The following is a 27,414-nucleotide window of genomic DNA, read 5'->3' on the forward strand; positions in this document are numbered from 1 at the left end:
GCTGGGTCTTCCCCGACCACGACCCCCGCCCCACCCCCCCACGCCCGACGAGGGACGTCCCGCGACCACGCCCCACACACCAGCGACAGAAGCACTCACGCGGGTTTCTCCAAACACTTTATTGGCTTTCAGGGACTGCCTGAGGCACCAGGCCGGCCGGGGCCCACCGCGGCCATGAGTAGGCCTGGCGCCTGCCGGACCCCACGTCGCGTGGGACAGCTAGTACCGGCCCGGGACCGCCTGGGAGATGATGGTGGACTGGAAGAAGGCGCTGAGCAGCGGGTGGTTGTGGACCACCATGTCCACGACATGCGGGGTGATGAGCCTCCTGCCTCTGTTCCGGGCCTCGATGCCGGCCAGCTCCAGGACCTTGGCCGTCAGCGACTGGATGACGGCCGCTAGGAAGATCGGGGCGGACGCGCCCAGGCGCTGCGAGTAGCGGCCCTCCCGCAGGAGGCGCTCCACGTGGCTCACGGAGAACGTCAACTCGGCTCGGGCAGTGCGGGAGCGGACCCGGCTCTGGCCACCGGACGACCCTCGACGGCTCCTCCTCACAGGCATGCTGGGCCTCGGCTGCGCTCTCTCGGACGGGCCTCGGTCTGGCGTGCGCTGCGGGAAGCGGTCGGGTGCGGCTGGATGCGGTGGGATAGGGCTGGATGCGGTCGGGTGTGGCTGGATGCGGTCGGATAGGGCTGGATGTGGTGCGATGTGGCGGGAAGCGGTGTAAAAAGCCAGTTGGCCCGAAGTTTCCGACCGGCAGGGTTCCAGAGCCGCTACTCTATATCCTAGAGATCACAGACCGACCCCATCATTGGTCGGGTGCGCGTTTTGGGACACGTACATCCGGTGAAGTCACTGCTTTCCCATGGGCCCCCGCTGCAGAGAAGCGGTGCTGGGCGGGAGCCTGCTCCCTGGAACCCCTGTTTGAAGGAACGCTGGCTTTTGGCTGGGCGGGCGCATTGTGCACACACAACACGCGTGTAGGAGCCAGCGGCCCCGAGTATACACTAGAGGGGTCGGGCGACCACCACGGCCGTCTAGTTCCAAACCGTGGCACCACCCCTCAAAGAAACCCCTGTACGTGTCAGGCAGCCAGTCCTCACCGCACCCCCCTGCCCCCCACCCCCGTCCTCGGGAGCCCGCAGGCAACCGCCGGTCGGCTTGCTGCCCATAGGGGTTCGCCTGTCCCGGACACTTACTTCTTTCTGCACGCGGGATCGCTGGGCGAACAGGCGGCTTTCTGTGCCCGGTTGCTTTCCCGTAGCGCAGCGTTGTCACTAGGGTCCGTTCGTCCGTGTGGGAGCGTGAGTCGGCACTTCAAGCCTTTTCACGGCCGAGTAATATTCCACCGCAGGGACACACCGTGTGTGGCGGCCTATCCCAGTTCACGGGTTGACGGGCAGCTCCGCCATTCCCACCTTGCGGCAGATGTGAACAGCGCTGCGCCGAGCATTTCCTGCACAGGGTTCTGTTTGAGCGCCTGTTTCTGATTCCCGAGGGTAGGAAATTGCACTGGGGCTGCGATTGAGGGGTCGGGTGCTAATTCTGCCGGTCACTTACTGAGGAGCCGCCCAGCGGATTCCCACAGCAGCTCTGCATTCCCAGCAGCAGTGTGTGAGTCCCAGTCCTTGCGCACCCTCGCCCGAACCCGTCTTTTTGCCTTTGTTTTGCTTTCTGGTGCCTAGAAGAGCCATCCTACTGGCTGCGAAGTGGTGCCTCATGGCGGTTGTGATTCGCATCGCCCTGTTGGCGCATGATGTTGAGCGTCTTTGCATGTGCCTCTTGGCCATTTGCACATCCACTTTGGAGGAACGTCTGTTCAAGTCCTTTCCCATTTTTTTAACTGGGTTGTTCGTTCGTGCTTTCGTTGCTGACTTGTAGGTGTTCTTTATGCATTCTGGAAAATACACCCTTATCCCACGTGTGATTTGCAAATGCTTCTCCCATCCTGTGCGTTTTGTCCTTTCACCTTCTAGACAGAGTCCTTTCATGCACAAAAGTTTTTGGTTTGGATGGTGTACAACTTATCCTCTCTCCACCACCCCCCTTCTTTTGTGGCCGCGCTTTTGCTGCCATATGTAAGGAACTGTTTTGTAGTTAAAGCCAGGGGGATTTATATCTATGTTTTATTCCAAGAGTTTCATAGTTTCATCGCTTACGTTTGGGTTTGTGATCCGTTTTGGAATTCATTTTCATACATGGTGTGAAACTGGAGCCCACGTTCATTCTTTTTTCTGTCAACATTCAGTTTTCCCAGCGCCGTTTGTTGAAGAGATTGCTCATTCCTCCATTGAATGGTCTGGGCCCCCTTGTTGAATATCAACTATTCGTAAATCTATGGGTTTATTTCTCACTGTAAATTCAAAAACATTGACCTACATGTCTACCCCTATGCCAGTACCACAGTTTACGATTGCTGTAGTTTTGAAGTAAGTTTTGAAAGTGGCACGTGTGGATCGCACAGCTTTGTTCTTCTTTTCCGGATTGTTTTGGCTGTCTCTGTCCCTTGCATTTCCATAGAAATTTAGGATTGGCTGTTACATGTCTGCAAAAGATCATTGAGATTTTGATAGGGATTATATTGAATCTATATTATGGCCATCTTTACAATTTTAAATGTTCAGTTCACTAAAATTGGATGCCTTTCCACTGACTTAGGTCCTCCTTAATTTCTTTCAGCAATGATTTGGAATGTTCAGTGCATGGGTCATGCACGTCCTTGGTTAAATGTATTCCTATGTATTTAATTCCATTTGATGCTGTTTGAAATAGAATCGTTGTCAATTTCATTTTATATTTTTCATTGATACTATGCAGACATACAGCTGATTTTTGTGCGTTGATCTCAGACCCAGCTACTTTATTGAATTCACTTATTAACTCTGTTAGTGTTTTGTGTGTTCTTTTGGATTTTTTTTATATGTAAGATTATGTCATCTGAGAATAGAGATAGTTTTATTTCTTCCTTTCCAATTTAGATGCCTTTTACTTCTTCTTCTTGCATCACTGCTCTGGCTATGAATTCTGTTACGATCTTGAATAGAAGCAGTGAAAGCAAGCATTCTGGTCTTGTTCCTGATGTTAGGTGGAAAGCTTTCAGTCTTCCACCATTGAGTCTGATATTAGTTATGGGTATTTCATAAATACCCTTTATTATGTTTGGTCATTTCCCTTCTATTCCTAGTTTGCTGAGTGTTTTTTGTCAGAAAATGTTGGAGGGGCGCCTGGGTGGCTCAGTTGGTTAAGTGCCTGACTTCGGCTCAGGTCACGATCTCACGGTTCATGAGTTCGAGCCCCACGTTGGGCTCTGTGCTGACAGCCTGGAGCCTGCTTCAGATTCTGTGTCTCCATCTCTCTCTGCCCCTCCCTCGCTCATGTGCACACACTCTCTCTCTCTTTCTCTCTCTCTCTCAAAAATAAATAAAAATTAAAAAAAGAAATGTAATATTTATAATGTGCTGCTGGATTCAGTTTGCTAAAATTATTTGAGGATTTCTGCATATAAATTGTTAATGTATACTGGTGTGTGATTTTTTTCTTGTGGTGTATATGTCTGGCTTTGGTATCAAGGTAATGCGTAACTTGTAGTATGAGTTAGGATGTTTTAAAAGAGCTTGGAAAAGATTGGCATTAATCCTTCTTTAAACATTTAGTAGAATTCACCAGTAAAGCCACGTAGCACAGTTCCTGGCACATAATAAATGGAATCTAGGATTTGTGTAGTCATTAGCCATTTGTTAATTTAATACCTTGTGTCCCTAAGGTTTACAATCAAGACACAAGGATTGAGTAAAAAATGCAGATACATTTATCAAAAATAATTCTATGATTCTGGGGACAATGTTATAAATTTATTAATATTTTATTTTTATCCCACAGGAAGGAAAAATTGTCACAAGGCAAAATAATTTTCTTACATGCCCCATAATAGTATAACTATGATGTGTGATTATATAACAGACTTACATTGATTCCTGTTTTAGTGTATTGAAGCAGAAACAAATCCCAGGTGTTTTGCAAGAGATAATTTTCAACTCTCTTTACACTGTGTGCCATGGTTTAAATCTAGGCATTTTGAATAGGCATTCCTATCATATTTCTCAAACTGTGTTCCTTTTACTTTAAATATGCCCGGTACTGTCTTCTGGAAGCTACACATGTCAAGGTCCTAAACACCACATGTTGGATGTTAATATGTATCTCATGAATTCAGACACAAGAAATAATTAATTAAGGCCTCACAGCTCACGCACACACACACACACACACACACACACACGCAGCACACATTCCTGGAAGATTCTTCTGAGGCCCACGTGGCCAAGTCCTGACTCCCAGCACTCTCTCACTGCTGCCTCTGCCCTCAACTTTAATGAGCCTTTCATAGGACCCCGAAAATAGAAGACTACTTCACCTGCCCAGAGTTAATGTCCCTTGTTCCATTCTTCCTCCTGGTGTTTTCTGCTTTCATGAATTCCATTTTAACATGTGTCTAGCCAGAATAGCTTTGAGCGTTGGATGCTGTTGAGAAATGCACAAAGCAAAATTAGAAGGAAGATGTGATTGGGAGGAATTGCTTTTTACTCTGACTCCACTTTCCATGTACCTACGCTACTCCCTCCCTACAGGTGTTCTTTGGCAATGTGGATTCATCTGGGATAAAACACAATATTTTTAACCCTCCGATTATTGCTCGGTACATCCGTTTGCACCCAACGCATTACAGCATCCGCAGCACTCTCCGCATGGAGTTGATGGGCTGTGATTTAAACAGTGAGTGCCAAGTTATCCTGTATCCCTCCCTCTCCCAACCATGGGTAGGATGACTGTCATAGTGTTCTCGAGAGCAGGGGCGTTTCCCAGATCAGAAACTATCAACGCTAAACCAGCCGAGTCCTGAGCAAACCCCGGGCTTGGGCATGCTAAGGGAGGGGGGGAAGCGACTCCCCAGGGGCAGCCACCCCCCAAGGTGTGCTTAACAAGGCAAATCAAAGTCAAACAGAACTGAGAAGAGCTGACCAGAAAACTAGGGGCATGTTAACAGCAACAGAATCTGTGCAAAAGTTTATGCCCGGGAAATGACATCATGGTGACAATAGCCCTAGAGGATCACTGGGCGCAGGTAGAACCGAGGCTGCATCTTCTCCTTGTGATTACGTTCCCCTGTAATTTCTTCGAGGCTGCAGCATGCCACTGGGAATGGAGAGTAAAGCAATATCAGACGCACAGGTCACCGCCTCGTCCTACTTAAACAGCATGTTTGGCACTTGGTCCCCTTCACAAGCCCGGCTGCACCTCCAGGGGAGGACGAATGCCTGGAGGCCTCAGGTAAGAGGCGGGTCTGCCAGGTAACCAAAGCGCAGGAGGGGGTACTGGTGGGGACAGAGTAGGGAAAGTCCTTGACTGTTGCTTTAAGGCATTTCTGTCACCTGGTTGTTCCCAAAAGGGAAGGAAAGTCAAGGATGGTTGCCTCTGGGGAAAACTCCCCCAGTTACTTCGCAGATGTGCCGTGTGATTTCACACAGCGTTCATTGGGGGAAATGATCCCTAATCGAACCTCCTAGAAGCAGAATCTCTATGAGCATTACTGGGCTGGTGTCTGTGAAAGAACCGTAGTAAGCTGAAGTACAGTTTTATGGAGAAGTGTCAACAATTGGCCTTCTCTGCAGAACCACTGAATTTGGGATCTTCAGTCACTGACTAGTTTTAGGGGGATGAATGCAATTAATGGTCTCTGCTCCTCCCAGGGGCTTACTTGAAACAAAACAGGTTGTATAGCACATTGCCAAACTGGTAATACTCTAGTCCATCTATATATGGCTCATGTATTCATTTAGCAAACATTTACCGGGCACCTATCAAGTGGGAGACCCTGAGGATACAAAGCGGAATCACGGAAACTTTCGGCCCTCAAGTTGCTTCGAGCCTAATAAGGGAGACTGATGGAGAGACCATTTAAATGCAGAGTCCTGTTTCCGATTCTGTGTCTCCCTCTCTCTCTGCCCCTCCCCCGTTCATGCTCTGTCTCTCTCTGTCCCAAAAATAAATTAAAAAAAAAAAAACGTTGAAAAAATAAATGCAGAGCGATATCTGCTATGACATGGTGAAGAGGGAGGGGAGGGCTGTGGGGATTTCCGGGAACAAATGGTACCCAAAACGATACTACTCTCCTACCTTCCTCAGGCAAATAATCCAAAAGAGTGGCTGCAAGTGGACTTCCAGAAGACAATGAAAGTCACAGGAATAGCCACCCAGGGGGTGAAATCACTCCTTACCAGCATGTATGTGAAGGAGTTCCTCGTTTCCAGTAGTCAAGATGGCCATAACTGGGCTCTGTTTCTTCACAATGGCAAAGTCAAGGTATGCTGGTCTCCTGGGAAAGGCACAAAACTCTTCCTAGAGCTTGACATTTATAAAGATAACAAGGTGGATACATGATCAGACTTTCAAGATAGACTTTACTGAGTATCTGTGGTAATAGGACACGATGGAAGACATTTCGGGAGGACACAGTGACTCCAAGGAAGGATGTACAATCCCAGGAAAGGGCAGAGTAGAGCCGAAAGTTGATTACCCTCCTGGATGTTGATGTCATTCAGGAGGATGGCAGGAATCAGAGGGGTGAAGAAGAATGCGAGTTATTTGCAAATGTTTAATGATGTCTGTATCCTCACCCATAACATAAACGTCAGTTCCCAAGCCTCGTTGACCTTTAACGTACATGACCCAGACAATCTTCCTTCTTTTTGAAGTTTATTTATTTCTTTAAGTTTATTTATATTTTGGGATTGAGAGAGAGAGAGAGAGCAAGGGAATGAACAGGAAGGTGCAGAGAGGGCGAGAGAGAATCCCAAGCAGGCTCCGCACTGTCAGCACAGAGCCTGATGCGGGGCTCGATCTCACAAACCCTGAGATCATACCCTGAGCCAGAATCAAGAGTCAGACGTTTAACTGACTGAGCCACCCAGGTGCCCCCAATCTTCCTTCTTGATGTGGGTTTGCTGCATAAGTCAACAAATTTTGCTAATTAGAGAACATGACAAAAGTCTTGCTATCCCATGACTAATGAGAGAATGACTAGTTCATCTGTATCGTCTCTTTTCTTTTTCATCAAGACTTAATCGTCGTGCGGCCCTTACCAGTCTCTCTCATATAGCCTTTTGCCGCTTGCTCTTTTGCTCTCTAAGCTCCATCCATACTAAGAAACTCTCAGGTCTCTTAAAACAGCATGTTCTTTCTCATACTAGGACTTTATACATACTGTCTATTCTACCTAGAACACTTTTCCTAAGCACTTCCCATTGCCCTTTTTACTTGGCTCGGTCTTTAAGTCTCAGACAAACATCATCTCCTCCTCCAGGGAGAACTCCCTGATCCCCCAGTGCTGGATTAGACTTCTGCTGCTGGCAGTTTAGTAGACCAGAGTATAGATAATACATATTTCAGGACATTTTAAAAGGGTATATCTCTGATAGCTGCTACCATATGGATGAACCTTGAACGCATTAGGTTAAATGAAACAGACTAGACAGAAGGAAAATGTATGATTCCATGTATATGAGTGTATTAGTCAGTCAGGGTTCTGCAGAGAAACAGAGCCAGTAGAATGTGCGTGTGTATAAGGAGATTATGGTAAAGAATTGGCTTACGGTTGTGAAGGCTGACAAGTCCCAAGATCTGCAGGGTGAGCAGTGAGCTGGGGACCCAGGAGAGCTGACGGTGTAAATCCCAGGCTGGAGGCCAACAGGCTCAAGACTTAGGAAGGACTGATATTTCAGTTTGAGGCCCAAAGCTGGAAAAGCCAATGTCCCAGTTCAAAGGCAGTCAGGCAGGAAGAATTCTCTCTTATTCTGAAGAAGGTCAGCCTTTTTGTTCTATTCAGGCTTGTAACTGATTGGAAGGCAATCTGCTTTACCCATTCTATCATTTGAATGTTAATCTCATCCCAAAACATCCTCACAGACACTCCCAGAATAGTGTTGGACCAACAATCCGGGCACCTCATGAACCAGTCAAGTTGGCACATAAAATTAACAATTATAATGAGGCACCTAGAATAGCAAGTTCATAGAGAGGAGAATGGCACATTACAGGTTAGTGGGTACAGAGTTTCAGTTCTGCAAGATAAAGAATTCTGGATATGGGCGGTGGTGCTACTTGGACAATATTGTGAATGCATCTAACGCTGCTGAATTGTACACTTAAAAACGGTCAAAATGGTAAATGGTGTGTTATGTACATATCGCCACGATAAAAAGGCTGTATCGTGTATAGTCCATACTTCGTACCGCATTGTTACACTCAGAGAAGTTAGGGGACTCTCCAGCCCCCTCGCCAACAGGAGCAAAACAAAACAAAACAAAAAACCCATGAGCTTTTACTTGACAATAATGAGCTTAAATCAGAACAGAGAGGTAAAATACGAGAAAATATACAATGGAGGACCTTTCCTACAGGAAAATGCTTATATGAGTGTTATTAGGAGACTAAGCTTTGAGCGTAATGCAAGGAGAACCAAATGCATTCAGGCACATCCTGACACCTGGGAGAACCTTTCTCGAGCCCACTCTAGAAGACAGCACTCCCAGTTTAGGTCCCCAAGATCCCCACAAATCGCAGTGATAAGATCATAAACATTAGCAAACATGCAAGAGAACAAACCAACTTGACAACACGTGAGCAGAGGGGAGCCGGACCATAGAGCATGTGACTCTTGATCTCAGGGTCATGAGTTCAAGCCCTGCTTGGGTGTGGAGCCTACTTTAAAAATAAATGACAAACTACCCCAAATTACTAGGCAGTTCTGGGGAAACAACACTACTTTTAGAAATGAAAAACAGAATTATCGAAGTTTGAAAATCAAAGAAAGACTTAGTAGGACATTAGACACAGCCAGAGAGACTTTATTCAATTGAAAGATACAGCTGAAGAAATTACCCAGGATGGCGCACAGAAGGCAAAGCATGCGGAAAGGAAATTAAGAGACAGAGGGTACCCATCAAAAGCCTAACATACATATGATCAGGATCCCAGGACGAAAGGGAAAATATAGTGGACAAATAGCAAAATGGTAACTTTAAAAGGAAAACTGCCAGTTATTTTACCTGCAAAACGGCTTTATTTGGGAACAGCAGAAAGCTGTTGTTCTGCAGAACAAAAGCAAAGCACACCGAGTCCTGCAGGAAAGGGAGGAGCTGGGAGCGGCTGCCAGAAACAAACAGTCCATTGGAATAAACTGGAAGTGGAAAGTGCAGTGGTTTCTCATTGGCTGAGCTGTGACTTCGGGGCTGGGCTGCAGTGGGGATGGGGCCGAAGAGGGGTGGACCTTCCTTCCTCTTGCTCTGGTAGGAAAGTAGTAAAGAAAGCGGCATCCTCGTGAGAGGCCCGCTGTCTTCCTGTCGGATCTGGAATTGAGGACACGTGGTAGGCTGTGAGCCTCCCCTGCTGCCCTTGCCCCTGACTCCATTCTAAAAGAGGCTTCCTTTTATAATTTTCACAAAACAAACAAGGACAACCACTTTTGCCACTTCTGTTCAACGTTTTACTGGAAGGTATAGCCAGAGGAATTAGGCAACAAAAAGAAATAAAAGGCATCTAAACTGGAAAGGAAGAACTAAATCTCTCTTCACCAATGATCTGAATATATATATGTTTTTTTTTAACTGCATAAAACCACCCATAACTCACCTGCAGAGTAGCTAGAAAACAAAGAATTCTGTTTCTATTCACAAGTAAGTAGACAATAAACATGCAAAGCTATAGTTGAGCTAGCATCAGGGCTCACGCCGGAGAGTCTAGGGGAGACTGTGCAAGAACCAGAAAAGGTCAGTGGTAGAAAACAAAGAAAATCACTTCTTTTTTTTTTAAGTTTATTTATTTTGAGAGAGAGAGAGAGAGAGAGAGAGAGCACACAAGTGGGGAGGGGTAGAGAAGGAAAGACAGAATCCCAAGCAGGCTCTGCGCCATCAGCACAGAACCCGATGTGGGGCTTGAACTCATGAACCGTGAGATCATGACCTGAACTGAAGTCAGACGCTTAACCAACTGAGCCACCCAGGAGCCCCGACGATATACTATTTAATATTGATAAGGAACTTTAATGAATGCTGAAACCATTGGCTGAAAGCTTGATGGGAAATAGAGTATCTACATGGTTTCAAAGTATCATCCCACAGATTGTTTGTTAGGAAAGGGAAACGATCACCTTGGTAACAGAGAGATCTGGTGGACATCACCTTGACCAAGTGATCAAACTTGGTCAAACATCGTCAATTTATGGGACAAATTAGCATTATGTGTCCCCTAATGGATGTAGTGGAAAGGACACATCATGCACTCAGTTTTCTCACTAAAAGTGTTTAACCAACATGTCCTAATGAGAAAACAGTCACATAATTTAGAATGTGGAACAATCCACAATACAATGGTCTTACGCTTTTCAAAATGTCAGTGTCAGGACACTTGGGTAGCTCAGTTGGTGAAGCATCCAACTGTTGATTTCGGCTCAGGTCTCCATCTCACAGTTGTGGGATCGAGCCCCTCACTGGGCTCTGCATTAAAGGTGTGGAGCCTGCTTGGAATTCTCTCTCTCTCTCTCTCTCTCTCTCTCTCTCTCTCGCTCTCTGTCTCAAAAATAAATAAACTTATTTTTAAAATGTCGATGTTGGGGCGCCTGGGTGGCTCAGTCGGTTAAGCATCTGACTTCAGCTCAGGTCATGATCTCACAGTCTGTGAGTTCAAGCCCCACATCGGGCTCTGGGCTGATGGCTCGGAGCCTGGAGCCTGCTTCCGATTCTGTGTCTCCCTCTCTCTCTGCCCCTCCCCCGTTCATGCTCTGTCTCTCTCTGTCTCAAAAATAAATAAACGTTAAAAAAAAATTTTAAGTGTCGATGTTATGAAGGACAAAAAAGATCAGAGACTAGGAGTCTGTTCTCGATTAAAGGAGATTTGAAGAGATAGAATAAATAAATGCAAAGTGTGATTTTTATTAGATTCTGGGTTGGAAAAATTGTATAAAGGATATCATATGATAACTGGACATTTTAAAATATTAGGCTATATTATATCAGTATTACATTCGGTGGAGAGGATAATATTATTCTGTGGTTGTAAACAACCTTAGTTTTAAGTTTGACATGCTGAAATATTTGGGAGTAAAATGCCATGATGTTTACGACTTCCTTTCAAGTAGTTCAGAAAATTGTGTGTGGTGGTGGTGGTGGTGGTGGTGTGTGTGTGTGTGTGTGTGTGTAGAGAAATAGATACAGTAAAATCTCATGATGTTAACAACCGGTGAATCTAGGTGGAGGACTTAAGTGTCCATCACATTATTCTTTCAATTTCTTGGGGTTGCTACCATTTCACAATAAAAACTTGAGGGGAGATAACAAGGAGTAAGTGTAACGGAAGAGGTACAAGCCTCCAAATAGAACATAAACATCTGTTGAAGAATCCCAGAAGAGGGACTGTAATGTTTCTGAAAAGTCTCATCAAACACACCAGCTCTAACAGATGTTTGTAGGATATCTGCCACGTGTGTACGTTATGCTGCATGTCCTGTGTGTGGAAGATACACGAGTGAGCAGGGTCTCTGACTCTCGTGGGGCTGGCTGGCGTTTGGTGGTGAAAACCGAGGAAAACGGTGGGTAAGCCCGTAGCCAGACACACGGGGACACTGAGGGCTCTGGACGAAGTCAACCAGCTGAGACTCGGGGCTCCGGCAGTGGCTACCTGTATCGGGCGTTTCCTGTGCCCTCACCTGGCAGCAGCCTGACTCCCGCCCCCACGGGGTTCAACACGCAGACGCTGTGTGTCACCTCAGACAGAACTTTCCATTTCACTGAGGTTTTGGCGAGTGGGTGAGAACATTCCAGATATAAGGCATAGCCGGAGCAAAGGCCTCCACGGCAGGCATGCCAGGTGCTCTTAATTCTAGAAGTCCGACCCACTTTCCCAGGCCCAGATGCGTGGGATGCAGTCATCCATTCGCCTCCCGGGGTTCAATCCGGGACTGCCGGAAGAAGGGCTACTCAATCAAGCGCAAAGAGCCGCATGGAGCGTGCGTGTGGTGCTGGGCATTGCCAGAGGTGCGGGCCACTCTGGGGATGAGGGAGGGATTCCGACTGACACGGTAGGAGGCCAGTGGACTCGATGGCGCAGGCGAGAAGAAGAGAAGAAGCGGAAGGGGGATTAGCAGGTAGTGTTTTTCCCATCAGACAACTAACAAATGCCATCTCTCTTCTTTCAGGTTTTTCAGGGAAATCAAGACTCCTTCACACCCGTGGTGAACTCTCTAGACCCCCCACTACTGACTCGCTACCTTAGAATTCACCCCCAGAGCTGGGCACACCAGATCGCCCTGAGGCTGGAGGTTCTGGGCTGTGAGGCCCAGCAGGTGTACTGAGGGTACACCTCCAGGCCCTGCCTCCAGGCCCACACCCTCTCCAAATTGCCTTCTGCCTCCCAGCCTGGCCTCCGGGTCATTCCCTGCCCTGCCCTGCCTGTGGGCCGAGACTTTTCTATGTGTTTAAACCACACAGCCCTAGGGGACACCGCCCCGAAGCCTCCCAAATTAATTGTCGTGCATCCCGCATTTCCTGGGAGGACGGCATTCAATTTAACTCTCCTCCATTTGCTGCAACTGCTCCCAGATTGCTTTTTCCTTCTGATGCCAGGAGGAAATGAGGAAACTCATCTGGAAAGCGCTCTCCTCCCGCCAGGTCAGATCTCTCACAAACCCTCCTCTTCCTCCTTTGTCAAAGAACAGTGTGTTTAAAGTTTGCAGAATATAGTCATGACGTAAGCATTTCGGATTGGGCTTCATACATTTAAAATAAAACTCTCACTTGTTTATGATCCTGGTCAAGCATGGAGCAAATCCGTGTCACCACAGCCTTGAAGCCAAAAGGCAAGCCATTCTGACAACCCGCAAAATGTAGATTATGTAAGAACTACTACATGAATGTCTGATATACTTATAGATGGAATTCTCCTAGTTGGTCATCTTGGGGCATTGCTAAGTGGCACACTCTTACCTCGAAAACTAGTGTTTTTAACCTGGGACTCACAGGTGGGATTCAGGAACCCCCAGATTCCATGACATCATAGACAACATTATGTATGAATGCATACGTGCGGTTTTCTGACAAGATCGTCCAAAGATGTGATCAGAAGTTTAAAGGGGCGAATGGCTTTCAAGAGTTCAATTTCATCTCAGAAGGATGTACAAATAAAGCTATTTGGTCTTAATTCTAATCAACAACAAGAAAAAGATAATACGTTAGGATCACAGAGGTATCGGGAACTTTGAAGTACAATGACAATGTTCCCTTGAAATTTGTGGTGACCAAGAAAGGTAATAATCATAACAGGTTTCTAAAGGGCATATTTTAATAATCCCACAAAGAAACAAAGAAAATACGTGCCCATCTGGGATAACAGATACAACGTTATATTCTAATCATACACTCATTGGACTCCCTCCCTCAGCTCATTTCCTGCGGAAGCACAACAAAAATGTAACAGAAAATTCTATACCATGACGGAAAACTAGAATCCCACTTACATAGTTGAAAGTTCGAGGAGCCGGATGACACCGAGCTGGGGAAAGCAGGGACAAAACGCTCGATCACCCCACCGCACCACAGGAAGCCCCACCTTGGCCTATGCCTCATAGATAAGGCCACGAAGGGCTCCTTACTACGCCTTCCTTCCACCTGCTTACGCCCTTCCCTGCGACCACGCAAACATTTCCCACACGCAGAGGGCGCTAGAGGCGAGGATAAGCCACAGAGCAGTCGGAGGAAGCCTCCAAAGTTGGCAATCCAGAGCATTTAAAAACAGGAGTATTAGAGAAAAATGTATTACAATCTCAGAAAAAGCAAGAAAACTGATGCTTTTTGTCTAAGCTAGAGCATTGTCTAAGAGTCCTGCTTGACCCCGACCTGACCTTTTGGGGAATGTAGCATAGCTGTCCCAGCATAATCACAAACTGCAACAGCCGAAGGCACGAGTGGTTCTAATTCTGTAAGACTGTAGGGTTAGAGGTCAATCTACAGAAATCAATAAATTGTTTTTCTTTATAGCCTGGTAGAAAAGTTAACCCTAAAGGTGATATGGCTTTATTTGCTGTAAAAGGTTAACCACTCTCATGTCTAACTTAATGACCTTGTTTTGACAGTCTTTTCCTATTGACCAAATGCGTCTCTGTTCCACAACTGCTCCTGGAGCCCTCTGGTCTTCCTGTTTCCTCAATAACCACTTAAATAAAACCGTGACACATACAAACAAGCGCCTCTGAGAGTTGTGTTCTTACACTGCAAATAAAAATGTGAACAAGATATCAAAAAACAGACGGAGGCACCGAAGAACAGGAAGGACACTTTAGAAAACCTAATTAGTGAGTCAGAAAACCAGATTAAGTTGAACTCAGAGTAGAAAGTGATATCGTTTATGAGAGGTAAACTAAAATTTTAAAAATGAGAAATGGAGCCTTGATCCAGAAGAAGACTTTATAGAGAGACAAAAGAGAAATGGGAGTTGCTATTCAATGGCTATAGAGTTTCAGTCATACAAGACAAGTAAGTTCTAGAGCTCCCCTGGACGATATCGTGCCTACGGGTAGCAATACTGGACTGTGCACTTCAAAATTTAACAGGGGAGGGGCACCTGGGTGGCTCAGTCAGTTAAGCATCCGACTCTCAATTTCAGCTCAGGTCATGATCTCACGGTTTGTGGCATCGAGCCCCACGCTGGGCTCTGTGCTGACAGGGCAGAGCCTGCTTGGGATTCTCTCACTCTCTGCCCCTCCGCTACTAGCCCTCTCTATCTTTCTCTCTCAAAAATAAATAAATAGGCATTAAAACAATTTAACAGGGTAAGCTACGGTTAAGTGTTCTTACCACAATAAAAATGGAAAGTTCCTGAAGGAAAGATCAGATTGGATGTGGTCAAATAAAAGAATACGAACAAATTTCTTTGGGATGAAATCATCATCAACATCATCATCAAACAAATGCAAATCTTCAGATCAGTCTCTTAGTGCCAAGCAGAAAGAAAGAACAAACCATAGCCTGGGGCCGATGTTATATCGTAGGGGCAATGAGGTCGATCAGCAAAACAGACACCCTCGGGAGCACCAGAAAATCCACACTATTTGATAATGCTGTTTGAGTGATTTGAAAAATCACAGAGATCATAGCAAGTTAATTATCAGAATATCGGGACGCCAATTCACTCCTAGGACAAATGTAGCTTGTAACTTTAAGTGAACAAATACAACTTTCTGTCACAAACATTTTGTCAAACATAATCTCAAGGTTATAAGTCGACAATCTTTGGAAGATGCATATTACAGCAAGTCTATCTTTGGGGCACTTGGGTGGCTCAGTCAGCTAAGCATCTGCCTTCCGCTCAGGTCATGATCTCAAGGTTTGTTCGTGAGTTCGATGCCTGCATCGGGCTCTCTGCTTTCAGCCCAGAGCCTGCTTCGGATCTTCTGTCCCTCTCTCTCTCTGCCGCTCCCCTACTCGTGTGTGTGTGTGTGTGTGTGTGTGTGTGTGTGTGTGTGTGCGCGCGCACATGCACACGCTCTCTCAAAAATAAAAAATAAAGGGGCGCCTGGGTGGCTCAGTCGGTTAAGCGTCCGACTTCGGCTCAGGTCATGATCTCACGTTCCGTGAGTTCGAGCCCCGCGTCGGGCTCTGTGCTGACAGCTCAGAGCCTGGAGCCTGCTTCAGATTCTGTGTCTCCTTCTCTCTCTGACCCTCCCCCGTTCATGCTCTGTCTCTCTCTGTCTCAAAAATAAATAAACATTTAAAAAAATTAAAAAAAATAAATAAAAAATAAAAACTTTAAAAAAATGTAAGAAACAACTCCATCTTTTAACGTTAGAGAAACGTTTAGTAAACAGGCTATATAGAAAACCAGCTTTATGATGACAAGATACAGATTTAGACTTAACTTTATTGTTTATAAACTGACTTGAACTATTTCTAACCTTCTTCCGTGACTGTCTAATCAAAGGCTGATGATTGACATAGCACTCCTAGAAACTTGTGGGTGTGATTTCCATCCAGAGTGTGAACGAAGACTGGGACTATTAAAAAATTTTATTAAGAGACATCTTAAAAGACCTAAGTAATTGGGATTAGAAGATTCAGTGTTATAAAGACATCAATTCTTCACAGAGGCATCTATAGATTCAACACAATCTCAGTCTAAATTCCAACATTTTCTCATTGTGGAATCAAGCATGTGGAAATATAAAAGTCCAAGAGTGGCCAAAATATTCGTGGTACCAAATAGCAACATTTATTTTGTTTTTTAAGATTTTTAAATTCAGGGGTGCCTGGGTGGCTCAGTCGGTTGAGTGTCCGACTTCAGCTCAGGTCATGATCTCACAGTCTGTGAGTTCGAGCTCCGCGTCGGGCTCTGTGCTGACAGCTCGGAGCCTGGAGCCCGCTTCGGATTCTGTGTCTCCCTCTCTCTCTGCCCCTCTCCTGCTCATGCTCTGTCTCTCTCTCTCTCTCTCTGTCAAAAATAAATAAATGTTAAAAAAAAATTTTTTTTAAATAAAGAATTGCATGTTCCAGCCAGTGAGCAAGCCAGGCGCCACAACGACAATTATCTTAACGCCACAGTAATTAAGACAATTTGATGTCAGCCCAAGGACAGATCAATAGAGTGGTGGAACATATTAGAATCCCGAAGTAGAGACACATTATAGATGGGCATTGACTTATGACAAAATAGCTCAGCAGAGCAGTGGTACTGGATCAGTCAGAAATCTATATGAAAAACTGAAATTTGGGGTCTCTGGCTGGCTCAGTCAGGAGAGCATGTGACTCTCGATCTCAAGGTCATGAGTTCAAGCCCCACGTTGGGTATAGCGATTACTAAAAATAAATAAATAAAAAATAAACTTAAAAACAAGTGAAAGCTATTTTTTTTTTTGAAAAATGAAATTTGACCCCTTCCTCACACTATACTCAAAAAAATCAGTTTCAGATTAACTAAAGCTCTGTGAACAGCAAACAAAATTTCTAGCAGGGTCATGTTTCTGGAACAGCACCCCAAAGCCACTGACCAGGAAAGAAAGTTTGATAAATTTGAATACACTTAGATTCAGATCTTCTGTTCATTCACAGAGTGGGAGAAAAAATTTGTACAATTGACAAATGGATGTGTAGCAGGTGGAACTCTCTTATGCTCTTTGTGATATACTTTTTCTGGAAAGCAATCTGTCATTACCCAGGTTGAGCATGGAGATACCCTACGATAATTCTCTTGGGTAATGACCCAGGAGTAGATAGAATTGCCTTGTGAACCAAGAGATAGGGGAGCACTATCCCAACTGGAAAAACCACCCTTATTATGTATATTTCCCAGTCTCTTGTTTTAATTGCTGTATCCTATCCTGTTATACAGTATATACCACAATCTATCCATTGCTTTTCTGGTAGAACTCTGACTAGTACCTCATTTATGCTGGTTCTTCTATGGAGGTGAGCATCTTTTCTTAAAAATTAACTTGTAAGAGGGGCGCCTAGGTGGCTCAGTCAGTTGAGCGTCTGACTTCGGCTCAGGTCATGATCTCGCGGTTTGTGACTTAAAGCCCCACATCGGGCTCTGTGCTGACAGCTCACAGCCTGGAGCCTGCTTCCGATTCTGTCTCCCTCTCTCTCTGTCCCTCCCCCCGCTTGTACTCTGCCTCTCTCTCAAAAAAAAAATTAACTTGTAAGAGTTCTTTGTATATTAAGGATCTTAACCTATTATCTACCATATACTTTATGAAATGTATTACCTAATTTGTCATTAATCCTTTACCTCTCTTTTTAATATTTTGCTCAATGAAAGCTTTACACTTTTATGCAATAAATTTATCATCAGTATTTCCAATTCTAGTTTGGGGGGGTGGTTTTTTGGTTTTGTTTTTTTATTTGAGAGAGAGCACATGCGAGCAGGGGGAGAGGGGCAGAGGGGGAGAGAGACATTTTTTTTCAACTTATTTATTTATTTTGAAAGAGAGCATGCACACAAGTAGGGGAGGGGCAGAGAGTGAGGGGGAGAGAGACAGAATCACAAGCAGGCTCTGCTCACGGTGCCCATTGCAGGGCTCAAATCCATAAAACATGAGATCAAACACGCAACCGACTGAGCCACCAGGCAGCCCGAGAGAGAGTGAATCTTAAGCAGGCTCCACACTCGGCATGGAGCCTGACATAGGGCTCGATCCTATGACCATGGGATCACCACCTGAGCTGAAATCAAGAGTTGGATACTTGGGGCACCTGGATGGCTCAGTCAGTTAAGCATCCGGCTTCGGCTCAGGTCATGAGCGCGTGGTTTGTGAGTTCGAGCTCCGTGTGGGACTCTGCCGACAGCTCAGAGCCTGGAGCCCGCTTCGGATTCTGTGTCTCCCTCTCTCTCTTCCCCTCCCCCACTCACACTCTGGCTCTCCCTCTCTCTCAAAAATAAACACTAAAAAAATAGAGTCAGATACTCAACCGACTGAGCCACCCAGGCGCCCCATGGCTTTGGGTTTCATGACATGCTTAGAGTAGTTTTTTTCCACACCAAGATTATACAAACACCCACCCATATTTTATTCTAATATGAATATGGTTTTACTTTTGTTTAGTCCTTGATCTATCCAGAAATTGTTTATTTTTGTGTAGGGCTTTCCCTTCAGTGCATCCAAATGAATAGGCAATCATCATGTTAAACCATCTTTTATCATTTATTAAGGTCTCATGTATATATATATATATATATATATATATATATACACATACATACTATTGTAAGGTTTAGTAGATACCATGTGGCAGGCAAAATATCTTAGAATTCTTCAAGACTAAAAGGAAACAGCTATGTAAGGATGGGTGTTAGTATCAACACAGATGTTTGTACATAGAAAAAGACGCCTCTATGTTTAGCTGTCAAATAGAGAGAGACTAGGGGAGGGTCCAATGCACAGATGATATCATAAAGGATAGTAGAATTCCATTCGGAACTTCAGAGAGAGACCTTAGGAGAAAACTCTGACCAGCTTCTTCCGCACTCTGAACACTGAACCTAATTTACTGACTTCTTGGCACTAAGTCAATTTTCAGGCAAGTGTCTTCCCACCTGACGTGGGTCTCTCTCTCTCTCTTCTTTTTAATGTTTATTTATTTTTTGAGAGACATAGAGCGACAGAGCACAGACGAGGGAGGGGCAGAGAGAGAGGGAGACACAGAATCCAAAGCAGGCTCCAAGCTCCGAGTTGTCGGCACAGAGCCCGACATGGGGCTCGAACTCACAAGCCGTAAGATCTCGACCTGAGCCGAAATTGGACGCTTAACCGACCGAACCACCCAGGTGCCCCAAACGTGGGTCTCTCTACGCCTTATCAAACAACAGATGAATGTATTAGTTATAAATGACTTAAGTAATAGAAAGCCCAAATTAGAATGGCTCAAATAGAGATTATTTTTCTCATACGAAGCAGCCTAGAGGTGAACAGATACAGGTGCAGGTTTAAGTGACTCAAAATTTCCAAGGGGAAAATGGTGACACCATCTCTTTTCTCGAGACAGCAAAAAGTCTTCCCAGAAGCCACCTGACCCATTTCTGTTATGCTTCATTGTCCAGAACCGTGTCACCTAACCATTGCTAGCTGCAAGGATGGCTGGGGAAGGCAAGATTCAGCTCTCCTAGCTTCTCCAGTAAGGAGACGTGAGGAAGCAGAGGGGAGGCGTGGATGGAAGCAAGGAGACAGAGATGACCGTGGGTGGGAGTGGAGGTGGTGAGAGTGGCAGGAGTAGGGAAAGACTTGGCAGGTAAAGCTGACCAGGCTCTTCTGATAGTGGGCGCGGGGAAGTGTAAAAGAAGAGTCAAAGACGACCCACACGTTTGGGCCCGAACAGCTGAGACCATTTGCACTCACGGAGCTGGGAAGCTTGAAGGGAGATCTAGACCAGGAGGGAGCGCCACGTACCTGACCTGACAGAGCAAAGTTTCGTTTTGTGTTGTTTTGTTTTTCTTGGAGGGAGGACGCATTGTGCCGTGGACACTGACCGTGTTCAGGATTCGACAGTGTGAGTTGGCATTCTTATGTTCGTGACAGATGAGAAGCTTTTTGTAACACAAACTAAACCACCATTTTCTAACCTTTCAGACGACTCTTTCTGCCTTGGAAAGAGCCAAGGAAAAAGGCGTCTCCTGCTGGCCAAATGAGCTAGGAGTACAGCCGAGGGGCCCTCAGGAGAGTCATGGAACCCCAGAAGCTGGTGAATGTAGGATTTCTGCTGTGTTCCGTGAACTGCCTCTTGTTAGAGACTGTAGCTTCCCCCGCATCACCTTTATCTGCCTCTGAAACACAAGACGCAGCAGGATGGAAACCACGGTCAAGGGGTGTGCTTGCCGTGAGGATGAATCTTCCCATCACCTCCGGAAGACGTAAGATTCATGTCTCAGGTTAGGAAAAGCTGATCTTGTATTGAAAAATAATGTGCACAGGAAAGCAAACTATTGTGGTTTGGTTCAGTTTAGATCAATAAGCACTAACCCACCTATTGTTCCCCAAACCCTTTGCTGAATTGATGAGGTTTGGGGGGTGACAGTGGGGTTCGTGGGGTCCTGAACCGACGGCCAAGAAAGAATTCTTGAAGACGTCTTTGGTGCAAAACGGTGATTTTATTGAAGCACGGGGACAGAACCCATGACAGGAAGAGCTGCCCCGGGACCATGAGGAGAGACTAGTTATATACTATGGGGTTGGGTGAGGTAAAGTCCAGGGGAAGTCTCCAGTGAGAGTTTCACACACTAAAGAAGACTCCCAGGATAGTGGAGGCCTAGCTATTGCCAAGGGAAGGTTGTTTTTCCCTCCAGCAAAGCATCAGCATTAACACAGTAGGGAGTTCTGGAGAAAAGTTTTACCGGCCGGCCCCAAGTATTTGCCAACAGGCTGCAGGTTACAAGGAAACTTGGTTCTATCTGCCATTTCCTTCTGCCTTTGTTTCCCCCATCACTATGGAGGGGTGATGGAGACTTAGGGCCTGCAGGACTATGATCTCTACCAGTTAACCGTTTGTTTTTCCCTTTCCTTCGTTCTTGGGCAGCCAGGAGCGCCAGAGGAATATCACACACATCCCACCTGGTTGTGGGGGGTGCTGTTCGTGGCCCGTCAGCTTGCCTTATGTTCCCTCATCAGAACGACACGGATTAGGAGTTCACAGTTGGGCAGCCAAAGCCAGAGATGCCAACCTTCTGTGAAATATGTCAGAGGCTACTTGAGGACAAAGGGATCATTCAAGTCGCTTGGCGGGGAGGGGCTAGGGAAGACTTGCTTCCAAAGGCCAGCTTCAGACATGAGCACATATACTGCTCAGATCTTTTCACGAAGTGCCCTCATGTACAAGGAGGCGAAGATGATGTTCCTCTGAGGGTCCTTTTTAATTTTTTTTTAAATTTTTACTCATTTTTGAGAGAGAGAGAGTGGGGGGAGAGCAGAAAGAGAGGGACACACAGAATCTGAACCAGGCTCCAGGTTCCGAGCTGGCAGCAAAGAGCCTGATGCGGGGCTCGAACTCACAAACCAGTTTGATCATGACCTGAGCCAAAGTGGAATGCTTCGCCAACTGAGCCACCCAGGCGCCCCATGGGATACCTTTTTTTTAATGTATATTCCTTGGATGTCTGAGAGGCACCACAGTAAAATCATTAAGTATATGGGCTCTGGGCAACCATAAGAGCGTGATATCTGGGACAGCTATGTGAACTTGAACCAGGGTTCAAATCCCAGTGTTATCCCTTACTTGATCTCTCATCAGTGAATGTCTATGCTTTTTCTGCAGAAAACCACAGGTCCTGGCTGAGCAACTTCAGGAATTACTTGCAGGATCACATCAAGAACTCCATACCTTCAGCAGCCATTTTTGCTTTTCTGATCACCGCAACCATGATGGGGATCCTCTGTTGCCTCATGTAAGCTGCTCTGGGATGAAGAGAGGGAAGGGGAGCTTGAGGGAGAGGCAGGAACAATCAAGTTCCCCACCAGCCTGTACAACTATAATTAAGGGAAAGGGTTTTTTTAATTTTCTTTTTAATGTTTATTTATTTTCGAGAGAGAGAGAGAGAGAGAGAGAGAGAGAGAGAGAGACAGAGCACGAGTGGGGGGAGGAGCAGAGAGAGAAGGAGACACAGAATCTGAAGCAGGCTCCAGGCTCTGAGCTGTCAGCACAGGCTCAAATTCACCAGCCGTGAGATCATGACCTAAGCTGAAGTCGGACACCCAGCCGACTGAGCCACCCCAGGCGCCCCTAATTAAGGGAAAGTTTTAAGGAAGGTAATTCTTGTTTCATCCAACCCACTCCATCCATTACCAATGACTTATAGGTGACATTGAATAACCAGTGTTTATAGCTGATCTTTTTTTTTTTCTAACTTCATTAACTCCAAATGTCTTTCCCTTTGGTTTAGGAATTATACATGGAAAATATCTAATTACCTATGTGTTCAATTGCCTGAAACTCTGCCACAAAATTTATCTATGTAAATCATATGAAGTCAGAGAGATTCATGAAATAGTTAACAAAATAAACATAGCTAGGAAAACCTAAATGTTATTAGTTGTCTGGTGGGTGAATGCTATGGTGGGAGACAGAGTCCAAGGCGGGGAACCTATGAAAACATGAGATGGGATTAAAAAGGCTTTGCCTGCTAAAGGACTGTTCAAAGTGCATAAGCTAATAAAGTGACTGAGGGCAGAGACCGGGTTAAGGGTGTGGCGTCCCCGCCTAAAGCTCCTGATAATCTGAAAAGATCACACGATCAAGAACCCTATCTAGGAAACAACAACCTTGGATATGGCTACGGACACAGAACTGGAGCCAAACAGAAGTCAGCTAGGTTTTCGAGAGGCGCTTATTGCCAAAGAAACCATGAGCCAGAACTAAATGAGCTGTCTGTTGTTTGAGCCTTAGAATTGTATTTGGGCTTCTGACCTTGCATGAGAAGGACACAGGCTTGGGAGTTTCCCAGGGTGGCTCCCGGGCACTTGCTTCAGATGCAGCCACAATGACTTGTAGGGAGAGCCTCCCAGCAGGTGGGCAGTGGGTCCTGGAGCTTCTCCTGGAAAGCAGACCTGGCCTCATGGGCATCTGCCCGGCAGGGTTCCGGCACTACTGCTGAGCCAGGACTCCTGTGTGGCGCCCATTATTCCTTTGCCAACGGGCATGTTCATGGTGATTAGACTCTTCCTGCTCCCTCATTGTATTTGGGTCGTGCGGATCAGGAGCAGATAACTTGTTTAACTTAATAAGTCGCTTAAACCAAGAAGAAAGAGCTGCACCCAGAATTGAGAGAACCGAGCTTCACCCAGGTACTCTGCACTTCGAGCTGGACACACTGATGAATGAGATTTTGGTCTTGGGGGAACATGGTGCCACGAATCAGGTGTTCTGGAAGCAGTGAGACAGGAGTTCGGCGTGCAGGACATTAGCAGGGATCAACACCTGTGGAGGGTAGGGGGCGGAAGGGAGAGGTCGAACTGCGTCGCAAGCCCAACGAAGCCTCAGGTGACCCCAACAGAGTCATCTCACGTTAGCCTGATGTGGCCGATACTTTATAGAGGCTGTGTGTTGACAGCTGTCTCAGCAGCCGGAGAAACAAGGCCGTTCTCAGGGGGGGAACCCGAGTGGCGTATTTCCGTGCGCACCACAGGGTGGGGGCATGGCACGTATGGAAGGGAAAATGAAATCGATTTCGGGTGGCCGGTAACACAGGCTGCGAAAGATGCCGGCAATGTGTTCACCAGGTCTGCTCCTTCTTCCCAAGCACAGAGAAAGGCTGCATTTCCCAAGTAAAGGAAGCCAGGACTCTGATTGTCTATCTCTTGAAGTAGATGGCTCGCCCTGAGGAGAAAACCCAGTAAGCCTTTGCTGGGAACAAGCAAATGGCTAGTGAAAGCACCAGTGAGGACAGTGAGGACAAGAGGGAAAGCAAGATAGAGCAAAACAAAACAAGACATTGATGAAAAAATATAAAAGGAGAGAGGGAAAACAGGATAAACAAAGCCAGCACCATTAAAGAGACTTAGTTGATTTAAAAAACCCTATTTAGGGGTGCCTGGGCGGCTCAAGCATCCAACTTAGGCTCAGATCATGAACTCGCGGTTTGTGAGTTTGAGCCCCACGTCAGGCTGTGTGCTGAGTGTGGAGCCTGCTTAAAATTCTCTTCTCTCTCTCTCTCTCTCTCTCTCTCTCTCTGTCACAGGGCACCTTAGTGGCTCATTCCATTAAGTGTCTGGCTTCAGCTCAAGTCATGATTTCATGGTTCGTGAGTTCGAGCCCCGAATTTGGGCTCTGTGCTGACAGCTGAGAGCCTGGAGCCTGCTTTGGATTCTGTGTCTCCCTCTCTCTGTTCCTCCCCCACTCACACTGTCTCTCTCTCTCTCTCTCTCAAAAATAAAGATTGCACTGTCTCTCTCTTTCTCTCAAAAGTAAAGATTAAAAAAATTTTAATAAAAAATAAAATACTTTAGAGAAAGTAAGATTAAAGGAAAAAACGATATATGCAGGGGACACATAATTAATTTCTTTGTAGAAGACAAGCAAAATAATACAACAGGAAAAGACACTCAAGGTATAATTTGTGTTCATGTTACAGAAATAAAGGAAGATTTGAGTCTATGATCATAAAGGGCACATGAAGCCCCAGGAATAGTAGAATCTCAACAACACTGATTTTTTAAAACTATATTTCACCGTAAGGATTGGAAAGAGTTTCTCTCTGCCTCTTTATCCTCTATACTCACCTATACACCACTAGCTGCAGCTGTAAAGAGGCTTAAACTAGATGCTTTGTTGCCTGAGGAAATCAGAGAACCGCGTATAAGGACGTTTTTGTGATTGAGCCCTGGGCCTCGGCCTGCGTGCTGATAGCACAGAGCCTGCTTGAGATCCTCTCTCTCCCTCTCTCTCTGCCCCTCCCCCACTCACGCTGGCTTGCTCTCTCCCTCTCTCCGTCTCAAGGAAATAAGCATAAAGAAGTTTAAAAACCTTACTAAATGTCCATTGCCTGGTTAAAGAAACAACTTAAGGATAATCTCGTGGAATCATATTCAGGAAATATTATAGTGGAAAAAGCAGATTATGACAGAGGATATACAATTGAAACCAATTTGTTATTAAAAACTGTATGTACAGGGGGAAAAAAGCTTCCAGGGATGTCACCAAAGTATTAGACATGGGTCACCTCCTTGTGCCGGCGAATGGGCGGCTGTGATTAGTTTCCTATTGCAGCTGCTACTATTTTCACGTTTCTTTTCATCTAACCGCACTTCCCGGACTTTTCCACAACAAATTGTATTGCTTGATTAGTAAGGTTTTTAAACTTTTTTATGCTTATTTCTTTGAGAGGGAGAGAGGGAGAGAGCAAGCCAGCGTGAGTGGGGGAGGGGCAGAGAGAGAGGGAGAGAGAGGATCTCAAGCAGGCTCCGTGTTGTCAGCACACAGCCCGATGCCCAGGGCTCAATCACAAAAACCGTGAGATCACGACCAGAGCCGAAATCAAGAGTCCGACACTCAACCGACGAAGCCACCCAGGCACCTGTGATTAGTAAGCTTTTTTTCAAACGTTTATTTTTGAGAGAGCGAGAAAGCAACAGTACTGGAGCAGGGGGAGAGGGCAGGGAGAGAGAGAGAATCTCAAGCAGGCTCCGCAGTGACATCACAGCGTCCCGGTGCAGGTCTCGAACACATGAACCATAAGATCGTGGCCGAAGCAGAAATCAAAAGTCGGATGCTTAACTGACTGGGCCACCCAGGCGCCCCTGATTAGTAAGTTTTTTAAAAGATACTTTAACAACAAAAGAAGATGGGTACCTGGCCGGCTCAGTCATTAGAGCATGCAAGTCTTCGTCTTGGGTTGGTGAATTCCAGCCCCACCTTGGCAATAGAGATGACTCCAAAAGAAAATCTTTATTGTGTTATTACATTATTTTTTTTTTTAAGAGAGACATAACAAGCAAGGGACAGGGGGACAGGGGCAGAGGGAGAAAGATAATCTTTTTTTTTAATGTTTTATTTTTAGTTTTGAGAAAGAGAGAAACAGAGCACATGTGGGGGAGGGCAGAGAGACGGAGACACAGAATCGGAGCAGGCTCCAGGCTCTGAGCTGTCATCACAGAGCCCCATGCGGGGCTCGAACTCACGAGCCGTGACATCATGACCTGAGCCGCAGTCAGACGCTTAACCAACTGAGCCACCCAGGTGCCCCAAATAAAACCTTTTTTTAATTTTTTTTTTTTTTGAAAGAGAGAGAGTGTGTGTACGTGCATGAGCAGCAAAGGGTCAGAAAGAGAGAATCCCAAACAGGTTCTAGGCTCTGAGCTGTCAGCCCACAGCCCGACATGGGGCTCAAACTCAGAAACCGTGAGATCATGACCAGAACCGAAGTTGGACGCTTAACTGACTGAGCCACCCTGGGACCCCATGACAGAGAGAGAGAGAGAGAGTCTTAAGCAGGCTCCACACTCAGCCCAGAGCCTGATGTGGGGCTCGATCCCATGACCCTGGGATCATGACCTAAGCCAAAATCAAGAGTCGGACACTCAACCGACTGAGCCCCCAGACTCCCTCAGAACACAATCTTTTAAAAAAAGAACCAGACGTGGAACCTCTGTTCTGTTGCTACTTTTTGAGTGAAAATGATTTCCCAGTGGAAGTTCGTGCGTACATCCATCCAAAAGAAGAAACGCCACGTGACCATACTTGTACATCTACCTCCAACCTCAACTGCACAATTCATCAAAGCGTTCTGTCTGAATGAAATCATGTGGTTCATATTAAAAGAAGGCTTTGTCTAAAATCACATCCTGGGGGGTGTCCGGCAGCTTAGTCGGTTGAGCCTCCAACTCTTGGTTTGGACTCAGGTCATGACCTCGAGGTTTGTAAGTTTGAGCCCCACATCGGGCTCTGCGCTGACAGGGTGAAGCCTACTTGGGATTCTCTCTGTCTCTCCTTCTCTCTCTACCCTTTCCCCGCTCTCTCTCTCTCTCTCTCTCTCTCTCAAAATAAATAAATAAAAACTTTAAAAATCTTATTTTGGAAAAGGTAATGTAATTACAAAGTAACTCTGTGCAGACCAGGAATTCAAACCTCGTTCATCAGTGTCTCTTCTTTTCCCAGTATTCTTGTAGGTGAACCAGTCCAATGAAGCACTAGAAAATTCAGTTGGACAACTGTGGTGTTTGGCTTGCTGGATTCCGAGGGAGTGCAGAGTGTGCTATTTGCTTACAGTAAGGAAGTACCTGTTGGTTAAAATTAAATTGTCTTCCATGTTTATCTTTGCCTTTATTTTCTCCTTTAAAACATGCGATTGAAAAATGGGAATAGCCTTATTGCTGTTTTGATTATAAAAGTAATACAT

General features: G+C 45.8%; 3 protein-coding genes across 4 annotated transcripts in view; 2 read left to right on the forward strand and 1 right to left on the reverse strand.

The window, feature by feature from the left end:
- F8 (coagulation factor VIII) overlaps nt 1–14,289 on the forward strand; it is a 121,488-nt gene extending 107,199 nt beyond the window's left edge. For both annotated transcript variants that reach the window (XM_053891943.1, XM_053891942.1), the window contains 4 exons: nt 4,629–4,773; nt 5,180–5,328; nt 6,184–6,360; nt 12,248–14,289. In XM_053891943.1, the coding sequence (XP_053747918.1) occupies nt 4,629–4,773; nt 5,180–5,328; nt 6,184–6,360; nt 12,248–12,403 (627 nt within the window). In that variant the 3' untranslated portion in view covers nt 12,404–14,289. The remainder of the gene's footprint in view (nt 1–4,628; nt 4,774–5,179; nt 5,329–6,183; nt 6,361–12,247) is intronic.
- LOC109261801 (histone H2A-Bbd type 2/3-like) lies at nt 105–561 on the reverse strand. The gene has a single exon (XM_019440261.2). The coding sequence runs from the start codon at nt 559–561 to the stop codon at nt 220–222; it is 342 nt and encodes a 113-aa protein (XP_019295806.1). The 3' UTR covers nt 105–219.
- A 5,872-nt stretch (nt 14,290–20,161) lies between the features above and the next one.
- Nucleotides 20,162–27,329, forward strand: SMIM9 (small integral membrane protein 9). Its single transcript, XM_019439430.1, has 3 exons — nt 20,162–20,460; nt 21,840–21,969; nt 27,174–27,329. Exons 1-3 carry the CDS (start codon nt 20,256–20,258, stop codon nt 27,199–27,201), a joined length of 363 nt encoding a protein of 120 aa, XP_019294975.1. The 5' UTR covers nt 20,162–20,255; the 3' UTR covers nt 27,202–27,329.
- Nucleotides 27,330–27,414: the final 85 nt, after the last annotated feature.

Source organism: Panthera pardus, unplaced genomic scaffold, assembly GCF_024362965.1.
Source record: "Panthera pardus isolate Hobbes unplaced genomic scaffold, ASM2436296v1 HiC_scaffold_27, whole genome shotgun sequence".
In the NCBI taxonomy this organism is placed as follows: Eukaryota; Metazoa; Chordata; class Mammalia; order Carnivora; family Felidae; genus Panthera; species Panthera pardus.